The sequence below is a fragment of the Marmota marmota genome, unplaced genomic scaffold (assembly GCF_001458135.2).
Source record: "Marmota marmota marmota unplaced genomic scaffold, marMar, whole genome shotgun sequence".
Lineage (NCBI taxonomy): Eukaryota > Metazoa > Chordata > Mammalia > Rodentia > Sciuridae > Marmota > Marmota marmota.
In genome coordinates this window covers 37856689-37867764 of record NW_026000026.1, presented here as the reverse complement: position 1 = coordinate 37867764, position 11076 = coordinate 37856689, and the positions used below count along the sequence as shown (strand labels likewise).

Sequence of the window (11076 nt, the reverse complement as noted above, 5' to 3'; positions counted from 1 at the left end):
AAACTATTTTCCCTCTAGGTTCTGAAGGCATTGCTTCACTGTTGTCTAGCAACCAGTTTTGCTAATGAGACATTTGCAATAGAGAAGGAGGCAGGGATTACAAATAAAGAAATTGCAAAAGACAGACAAAAAACTAACATACATATGAAAAAATCATATCAATAGTAAATGGAATTAAATGTTAAAGATAATTCATTTTTTTTCTACCAGATTGGTAAAGACTATAAAAATGGTGACACCCAGCATTGGTGCAGAGTGAGGAAATGGATAATCTACACAATGTTAATGGATGAAAAAATTGTTATGGGCATTCTGAAGGTCATATTTGTAATATTTAGTAATAAGATCAATTACTTCTGGGTGAGATCATTTAGTTTTTTTTTTTCTAGCTGGAAACTTTAAGTTCTTCACTTTACCCTTGATGTAATAAAATTTGAGAAGGTGTGTTTAGGTGAGAGTCTTTTAATATTCATTAGCTGAGCACTTACTAGTCCATTTCATCTTCTGTTTCATTTCAACCCCAGGGGAATAGTTCTTTTATTATGTGTTGATTTTTTCCCCCTTGCATTCAATATTTTTCCATTTCTCTCAACTTTTTTTTAAATGTAAGTATTTTTTAAATATTTATTTATTTATTTATTTATTTTTAGGTGTAGATGGACACAACACAATATCTTTATTTTTTATGTGGTGCTGAGGTTCGAACCCGAGCCCCACCCGTGATAGGCGAGTGCTCTACCGCTGGGCCACAATCCCAGCCCTTCTCTCTACTTTTTTTATTAAGTGAATATTGATCATCTTGTATGAATCCATTGTGTTTTATATTTTCTTTCACATTTTTAATATATTTGACCTTTGGTTTATATTCTGAAGGAGATTTTGAAAATATTTCTTCTTTGCTTTCTACTGATTTATTTTCATCAAACATTTGAATATTAAATACTTTTAATATTCATAAATTCTGGAAATTCTGGGTTCCTTTTAGTATCAGACAATTCTTTTTTTTTTGTTACTGGTGATTGAACTCAGGAGTGCTTAACCACTGAACCACATCTCCAGCCCTTTCGTGTATTTTATTTAGAGACAGGGTCTCACTGGGTTGCTTAGAACATTGCTGTTACTGAGGCTGGCTTTGAACCCTCAAACCTCATGTCTCGGCCTCCTGAGCATGAGATTACAGGCATGTGACACTGTGCCCAGCTGCCAATTCTTATATTCTGGATATAATATCTTCATACAGTAGAACCAGTTTGACCTACAGGTTCATAATTAAAACACTTAAAAGTTTTCTTTTCCACTAATTATCTGTTTATGTCAGTGAAAAATTTCTCTTTTTTTCATCTTGACTACCCATTTGGTTTTCCTCAAATATCTGGTAATCTCTGTTCCTATATTCTTATTCACAGTGGAGGGCCAGGTCAATTAGTATGAAAAGCTATCATGTTTTCTTTCAACTTGGCTATTACAAATACTAAATGTGCAAAAAAAAATGCAAATTTCAAAAGAATTTTCATCTTACTGGATATGAACCTACTTTAATAAAATATTTTAATGTGTGTGTATAATATTCTTAGAACAATTAACTATCTATGGGAGTTATAAAGTCATCTATATAGGAAATCTTTAACATTTGATGGACTTCAGTTGGGCTTGTCTTGTTAATAAAATCTCTCACAGATTTATACTTTAAAGTTTTATTTAATAATTTTTTAGAGCTCAAACTTCATAGCTATTTGGTTGGAAATGTTTTAGGGGAACTGAATTATATATATTTTTAACATCAACACACTATTTTATATAGAGTGGAAAACCCATTTTGTTATAGGTGTCTATAATTTGTGACTATGATTTATTAAAGTTTTATGTGTGTGAAGTTTTTTAAAAGACTTGTATAAATTATATGGAATTGGTATGGACACTATAAAAATAGTTGCATGACAACTGCAATTATTTACAAAATAGACACGTTATGGAGAAACCATGCATGGTTGAAAAAGAGATGATTTTACCCGCTTAAAAAACTTCATAGATGGATTTGACTGCATCAGTCTGTTGAAAAGCTTTCATTTAAAAGATGCCAAGATCTTTTTCCATGACCTCACATTGCTACCCATTCATTTTTCACACACACAGGGCTTTATTCACGCAGGGGATCACAGTCAAGTTGTAGGGTGGATTGATCTCATCACAGTGAAGCCGGTACACTTCTTTTGGTCTTCCTTACACATTTGCTCCATGCATGCTTCAAATCTGGAAAAAAACAAACTTTCAGGCAGGAGAAACAAAGAAGCTGCAATTTCCTTGCCTTAGTCCTTGGCCCGTGATGAAGTAGAGAGCTCGATGTAGTGATTGGAGCCAGACCTACCCTTGGCCATGGGCACTGCAGCCGACCCAAACCTAATTAAGAAAGATCCTGAATAAACTTGGGTGAGAGCCAAAATCACTAGTCCCTTCAATCAATATTTTTGATATAAAAATTAGCATCTGGCCTGAATAAAAGGGAGCACTGTTTCATGCTGCACCAAAAATCCTCTCTTGTTTCTGTTCTTACTTTCTGTTGTTGGAGATTTTATTGATCTGTGTCTGTGATAAGTTCTTAGCAGTTGACTTGCAAATGTCAGATTTCAGTCTCTCCTTTGGATCAAGGGATGCAGTGAGAATTAGAATAACAAGTTCTAACTTAAACCCAAACTGGCATAGGTGTCAGCCTTTTCCAAACATGTAAATTGATTTGACTTGTTCTCTCATTCTTGATTGAATAAGAGATTAATGGGATTAATGTAACTCCTGCTAATATATAAAGTTTAGCTGAGTAACCTTTTAAGAAAGTTGATTTGATAAAGAAGAGGACAAGCATTCCAAGAAAGAACCATGTACCATCAGTCGTGGAGTCCTCTTTTGCTCTGCTAATCCACTTGCAAATTGGATCCTGTTGCCATCCAAGAAATCTATTACAAATCTCTACAAGAGCACCCGGAAGATGGCTTATGTTGAAGTTCTTAGTACAGTGTTTGGCATGTGGTAAGTTTCTGAAGATGATTGCATGGTTATCTTTCAAGATACCACACACCTACTTTAGAAATAATTCCTAGTTTTGACCCAGGGAATTCCTATGCAGGCTATTATGAGACAGAAAGCAAAGGTTAACATTTGACTCATTTTGAGTCCTTTGCTATTCCTGAAGAGCTATATTTCAATGAGGTTGAGAATGGAGGAATAAATTAAGATATTCCCTACCTTTTAGAGAGTCTCAGTGAAATACTTACTCATGAAGCAAGATGATTTCTGGGGTTCCTTTTAAAGTAATCTGATGGGAAAGGGAGTAAAGTAGGAGACGGGATAGAGTAAAAGCCTGGCCATGAATTGATCATGTTTGAAGCTTGGTGATAGGAGTTACCATAAATGATAACAGGTGAATCTTTAGCTGAATAGAATTTTCTGACCCAAAGTCATGCATGCCTTACACGTCTAACCAGTCACTGGTTGATGGTAAGAGGACATAAAGGCCTGATTTCCTTTCCCTATGTTTGTGATAACTCTAGAGGACTATCTCAGTTGCACAGTTTCCCATGGAATTGACTGAGGCCTTTGTCATGATTACATCACAGTTCAAATTCTCCCCCTCTTCCTAATCTTGTTCCCTTACTTGTCCTAGGTATTGTGTCATTGTATATGATCTCAGTGGCATGCTGGCAAATGCTTAACAGCCATCTCTCCAGATCCTTGATTCATACCATTTTCCAGTTTCCATGGTATAAATACACCCACTGTGGCTAATTTTGTGCTCTCAATGCATTGCCACTGAATGAGGAGTTGGAAAGAGATGTGCTCAGTTGGTTCTCATGAGTGTGTAAGCCTGCCCCGATCAGCCCTACTAGTTTTCTCCAGTGAAATTCCTAAATGCAGATCTCCACCTCAGTCTTTTTATTTTCAGGGTAACCTAAACTAAATCAACAACAACAAAATCATTGATTATTTTTTTATACTGTAAATTTGGTGATTTGTTTATTCAAGAAACTAATATTTCACAGACAGAATGAAGTAAAATTGGTCACCTCAAATGTTTCAGTGAAACACATCACACACACCCATACACACACACACACACACACACACACACACACACATACCGGCCATGTATTGTATACATCATGACACCAGTATCCCACAATAATTGCTTAGAAAAATTTAAGATATGATCTCCTTTTAATTTCCTAAAGACTACACAGCTGGGTAGGCTCTGAGAGAACAAACTTCAAAAATGTCCTTCTTACAGTTTTGAGACCAGGAAAAAGTGCAAAGCATTCACCACATGATGTTCTCATTGCCATTATTACAATTGTTATTACTGCTGTAAATCAGAGTTTATATTTAACAGAGTGCAGGTTTCATCATCAGAACTTAGGCTTTTAAATCAGAGTAATCCATTTACGTATTTGCGTCTTTGAAGAAAAATACAGAGGCATACTGCATGTTTGAGAAACTGTTAAGAATTTCACCCTGCTGAGGAGCTATTGTTGGAATAAATAAATAATCAGGTTGAGTTTTTTTTAAGATAGGAAGAAAAAATAGGAAAAAAGAAGATACCACATTCAAGGAAACAAGGTGATGCAAAGAGAAAAAAAACATCTTGTAAATATTGATGCAAAAGAAAACTGGAGATGGAATTTGGCCCCAAAGCATATTATTTTTCACTTTTCTTTTGTAAAAAGAAAAGTAACTTAGAGAATGGGAAGAAAATGTTCCATTGAGGAGAAAAGGGTGGCCATAGAATAAATTCACTTTTGTATAAGCTTCTTTAAATACCAACAGAAAATCAGAATGAAGTTCCATGTTATGTTATTAGGGCCAACTGGTCTACCAAAACCTCCAATAATGGTTCCTAATTCTGGCATGTTTTAGAATCACCTGAGAAGGCTTATTAAAATGTAGATTCCTGGGTGCCACAGCTATTTGATTCCATGGAGGTCTGGTGTGGGGCCCAGGGATCTGTACATCTGTACATCTGTACAAGCCTCCTAGTAAATTCTGAAACCTGCGGTCTCTGTCAAATCAAAACATACTAAAAGGTTCTATGGCCAAATATCCACAATGCCATCTTTCCAAGTTAATATTAGCAGTGAGTCTATGCCATTTCCTTATTGTGCAAAGGTATCCTTATTAAATGCCAGTCTGAAACCTTTGGCTTTTGCTTCTCTGAAGTTTATCTTCTAGAACAACATTTTCCATCTCTCTATCATCCAATAAGATTCTCTTCTTTATACCTTTTTGCTCATTTCTTCTGCAAAGGAAAGGCACATTTGTGTATGTGTGTGTGTGTGCATTCAAATATGAGTGTTGGGGATGCAAAACATTATAGATCTGTTAGAAAATTCTTTCTCCTAATGGACCCAAACTCTGATGCAGTTATCAAGGCTCAATAATCCTTACTGAATTGAAATCATGGTCTTATTAACCTATCACTAGAGGACTCAGCTCATGAAAATAAAAAATTTCTCATTATTCACAATCACCCTCTCAATCAACCTTTTCCTCTTACATTGCTAGCTCTATGAGTCAGGGTCTCTTCTGGTGTACTCAAGAAGCATTCCACTTGGGTTAGAGTTGTTATGGTAAGTGCATATTCAGCATAGGCTCTCTGATAGAAATAGGTCTTTTCTCTTGTATATGGGAATGTATTAAATTGTCCAGGACTCTTGGATCTTAATGAAAAGGAACTATTCTCCCTGCCCCACATTCCAGGTGAGTAATGAATTAGACTCAGGTTCCTCCATGAAAGTTCTAAGGGTAGATATTTCTGCTGACAAAGACACCTGTTCATCTAGGGGCTTAAAACTCAAAGGTTAGGTGTGAAGGCATATGTGAAGATCCCAGACAGATATAGAAAAAAGGGGTATGTTTATTGCTTTGTTATATCTTAGGGAAGGCTTAGATGTCTGACTGCTCTCCTCACCTCTTTTGTCCTTTATAGAACTTCAGAATAGTCAGACATTTTGGACAATTCACTAGGAACAATGTCATTCAAATGCATATTTTAAAAAGGCCTACATGTCTCTTGTCTTTGCACATTTATATGACATATGCTTTCATTGCACAAATAATGCTGCACCAGTTCATAGAGAGGGTTGGAATTCGTTATCAAAACCAATCCTTGGATGAAGCAACCGAATTTTCAGAACTTCTTTTTTTTTCTTCCATCGCTAACATTAACCATTCATGAGGAACTTCCTCACCATGATTCACTTTTAAACTGATGAACCCACTGGGGGTTATAATTCATAAAAAGCTTTCCATGCCAATCACCTTTTTCCTTGGACGAGCTTTGAGCATCGGGGCGTATTTCTCCACCAACACTGGTGCTGCGGGTTGAGTTTCTATCTCAGCGCACAGCTTGAAAGCTTGGGCCCATCTGTGTCACACAAAGCCAGACCTCTCTTGAAGTGATTTGTTTACAGTGTCATTTGATGGAGTGGAATGTTCTGTAACTCATTCGAACTGTTACAGAAGCTTGGCTAAAAGGTCACCACTGCTCTTTAGAGTTTCCAAATCTGGGCACCATCTGGGAGCTTGTTAAAGATAAGGTTTTCCACTGTTTTTTTCCATACCAACTAGATCCAATTAGCAAAGGACTAATTTTTCAAAGAAGAATATGTTCATATTGTATGTGTGTGTGTAAGAGAAAGGGTAGAGAGAGAGAACGAGAGAGTAAACAAATAAATTACAGTTAGTTGCTTGAACTTGTGCAGGCCCACCTTGCACCCAATCTGAGTATATGTGCCAAATTCACAGTATTATTTAATAGGCCTGAAGGAGTGTGGCAGTCTTGAAGGAGATGAGAGAATTCAATGTTAAATGTCCTTCTTGAATCAATACATTGTTCAAGTGTAGTCTTGGGAGTCAGTTCTAAAGGAGATTGAATCTTACCTTTTACTCAGAATTCAACAGGAAAATGGCACGTTATTCCTTAAAGTAATAAAGGCTATGCATGCTAAACATTCACTCTGTATGGCACAAGCAATACTGGAGTAGTTATAATTTTACAGTTCTAGTCTAGGCCTAAAGTTGGCTGTGCTTGCTTTCTGTGCCCTCCTTTATGATACAAGAGTCTTGATTTTCCCAACCTCAAAAACTCAGCTGTAAAACCATAGAAGGGCAAGAGGAAAAGGAAAAGTTTCCTTTAAAGACGTCTCCAGTTGCTGCAGGCCAATTCTGCTCTCTCCCTTAAAACGTTAACTGTGTTTTTTGACACTTGTCCTTGGAAAAAGTCCAAATGTGGCAAATGGTAGAAGCAACATTTCTTTACCCTCCTGCCTGGAGCTTCCCATGATGTGGATGAGTTGTAGCAAGAACTTTTATGGGTGGAATGAGGAAGTCAGCTACTCCAGCTACTCTCCACAACCCTTACTGTTGTCTGTAGATGAAATACAGTAAACATACAGTGAAATTGTGGAATTCACCATCAAAATCCTCTCATTTGGTTGGAACTCCTGAAAGGTTCTGAACCAATCAGGCTGCACAGTAGCAGCTAAAGCAGACTCATTGCCATTAAAAATATTCTTAGAAATGTGCATGTGGGTATACGTGTGTGTGTGTGTGTGTGTTTGTGTATGTGTGTGTGTTTCTAGCAGATACTTGGGAGGGGAGGAGAAACTTAAATCTGGAACCATATTTTCATTTCTGTAGTCACATGTTGAGACATTAAAAACACAATGATGTCTCCCTCAGTTCAATTAAGCTGGTCTGAAAAACAAAATTGTCCTTAGGAAGGGGGAGAAATCCATTTATATTCCTTCTGAGGCAAGGAGGGAGGTCTTTCTGGCAAAGTCTTTATGTTCCATCCAGGACCAGGAAACTTAATTGTCAAGTTCAAAGCTCATTTCGTCATTGAGTACAGGGCGTGCTGACTTCCTGTGCCGGGAATATTTCAGGTGCAGGAGATCACCCATTTCATCAAGGGCTTCCAAAACCTGCAATGAGATTGCCTTCCGTCAGTTATCTTTAAACCCCTAAGTGGCTCTGCCTTGCAAAGCCCAGATTAATGACAAGCTTCACAAAGACTCAGTCTTATTTTGCCAGCTCCTTTGATTTTAAAGAAAAGGAGCAAGATCCATATCATCAGGTTGTGGTTTGTAAGTCCTAGAGGAATGTTAGATGCTAATTCATTTTATTTAATGGCCTAACTCCACATTATGAATGTTTATTTTATTTGGGGAATGTGAGGAGAGGAATAAAAACAGCTGACCCATCTAAAACCTTTAAGGATTTATTTAAAATTTAATGACTTACATATAACCTTGTGGAAGAAAAAGATAAGGTTGCAGAATCCATTTGAGGTTGTGTCTTCATGACACAATAAACTAACCTGGCCAAGAACAAAATGGAACATTGTGGGAGCTAATTAGCATCACCCTCAGTCCTCCCATGCTTTAACTCTCCCCCCAACCCCTGTTTTTAAAAATTCATCTCTTTCATTTCCACATTCCATGGAATAATGCAACTTAAATACACAAGGATCCAACTCATTGGCTGGCTAGATATTTATAAATTTCTCTCTATCTATATTTATAATAATGGTATTGAGCACACCTTTCCAATCTTTCTGACTTATTTTATTTTTGGTGCTGGGGATCAAACCCAGTGCCTCATGCATGCTAGGGAAGCCTTCTACCACTGAACCACATCCATAGCCCTAAGCCTGTATTTATTAACCTGCCAAATAAGGGGGAAAAAAACAATATTAGGATCTACTCTGTAAAAGTGAGAGTGCGAATTATTAACATTAAAGTGAATGATTAATGAGGCTTATGATCTTTCCTGTTTGAGAAGTCTTTCAAACTAATAGCAGCTAAAGTGTTCACTAACATGTTAAGAGAAATTTATTTCTTGTTGATAAGGTTATGTGGTTTAAAATGTTCTTTCCTATTTCTTATAAATCAAATCTGTATACTAAGAAAAAGCAACAAAAGTTGTCTTTTAAATGACTTCAATTTAGGGTAGTTTCTATTGATCTTTGCAGATGGGCATGGGATAGTTCAGAGATTTGCAAAGAGGAGTACCTGTGCCCTTGTGGGATATATGTGGCAATTATGGAGGACATGGGACGAGAATATTAGGCGTTTCATTCATTTTTATCTTAATCTTTTTAATTTCTATTTTTACATCTGTTAAATAATGTACATAATATATTGGGAATGCATACATAAACTATTTAAATAGCTTTTTTTAAAGTTCCCTGATCCAAGACTATCTAAAATGCACCCTACTCAAAGATAGATTTCTCCAGTTTGCTGCACCGGTACTCAAAGACAGGTTTCTTCAGCTTGCTGCAGCATGGGAGAGAAAAGATCCAGAGCCAAGGGCAACTAATGACCTGAAGTTTGGAGGGGCTTCTTATTGCATTTGGTTTTGTGCTTGAGAAGATTTTAAAGCAGAAGAGACCAACCCAGTTCTGGATTAGATGCTGTGAAGTAGCAGGAGCAGTTCACCAGCTGGTTATTAATTTATAACCTTTATCAGGCAGATGGAAGGATTAGGTGAAGCTAGAGCGGTCATCGGTAAAGGAGCAGATTTCAGTCAGAAAGGGAGAGTGAAATCATTGTGTGTTTTGTCCTAAACGTGGTCTCTGGCCTCACTTGGTTTCATATTTTCTATATTCTGTGATGTTTCAGTTGCTGCGTTAAATGCCCTGGCTATTCAACAGGTCAAATTTCACTTTTTCTTAAACTCATATTAAAGAACTGCTCAAAATTTTTATGAGATGGATGCATGATCCCAGAAGTTTAGAGCAGTCTGTCTAGATGCTGGCTCATTGCTTCTTTCACACCACGTATTCCACAGCAATGAAGAACTTTTGAAGAAAATCACAAGGGTAAACTTGGATACTTCAATGCTGATTGTTCTGTAAGAAGCACAAATCCATCTCTGTTGTCCAATCCTTCCTTTCACTTCTGGGAGCTTGCTTCCTGGCCATGTCCTCTTGTCTTCTGTACCTGTAGGATTCCCTCTTCACTCTCTTCATCCTTCTATGTGTAAACATGTACACAACATGTACACGTCTTTCCCCATCTTCAAAGGCTTTTCTTAGTTCTAATTTCCTCTATACCTCTCTCCCTCCCCCTTTCTCTTTCCCTCCCTTCCTTCTCTAAGCCACATCTCTAGTCCTTTTTATTTATTTATTTTTATATTGAGGCAAGGCCTTGCTAAGTTGCTGAGCTCTCACTAAGTTGTTGGGCTGACCTCCAATTCGCCTTCCTCCTGCCTCAACCTCCCAAGTTGCCTTAATTTTCTTGAATTTACAACCAAGCTTTTTGAAGTACTTGCCTGCTCCTTCTTATCACTGTCTCACTCCATTTAAAATAAGCAATATATTAAAATTAAATTACTGGAAATATAGACTCGTTTGAGAGAACCTGGAAAATATAGAAGGATATAAAGACAAACAACAGAGTTTACCTATCACCTCAAAACCTGGAGTTAGTTTGGTTATTAATGTGTCACTTAATCTGTTTTTATTGTTTATCTATTATGTACTATACACTGATTTAGGTCCTGAGGGGATAAATGATAAAGAAGAAGGAGATGGTCACTGGTGTGTGTGTGTGTGTGTGTGTGTGTGTGTGTGTGAGAGAGAGAGAGAGAGAGAGAGAGAGAGAAAGCTCAAGCTATCCCCTTCATCCTGTTATTCTTTGTACTATTTCTGTTCTTTACATTCCCCTAAAACTGTCCACTACAAGAAACACTGAGGTGCTATGAATTATTAATTCAAGATGTTCTTCTCATCCCTCACCCCACTTGAAGTTTCTTAAGTTTTGGGAGAATATTTTAATTCTCCTCTTCCTCCTCAAACCTCTTTCTTCTTACTGTGTCCAACGCTACACTAGCCTGTGTCTCTCCTGACTGTTCTAGCTCCAGTTCCCACTGTGATCCTTGTGTCCTGGGATCATGTACTTCACAAGAATTTGCTTTTAGCCTGTTTACCCTTGTTTTTCCCTGGACAATTATATCTTCTACCTTGTGGAAGAAAAAGAATCCCCAATTCCTGAAACTACAGCAGTTTCAGCTTTGCACACTCCTTTA

The 11076-nt window shown here is 37.2% G+C and overlaps 1 protein-coding gene across 2 annotated transcripts in view; it reads right to left on the bottom strand.

Annotated features, from left to right (window-relative positions):
- Positions 1 to 3988: 3988 nt before the first annotated feature.
- Positions 3989 to 11076, bottom strand: part of Sptlc3 (serine palmitoyltransferase long chain base subunit 3) — a 139220-nt gene continuing 132132 nt past the window's right edge. For both annotated transcript variants that reach the window (XM_015476042.2, XM_048811319.1), the window contains exon 12: positions 3989 to 7967. In XM_015476042.2, coding sequence (XP_015331528.1) covers positions 7854 to 7967 — 114 coding nt within the window. In that variant the 3' untranslated portion in view covers positions 3989 to 7853. The remainder of the gene's footprint in view (positions 7968 to 11076) is intronic.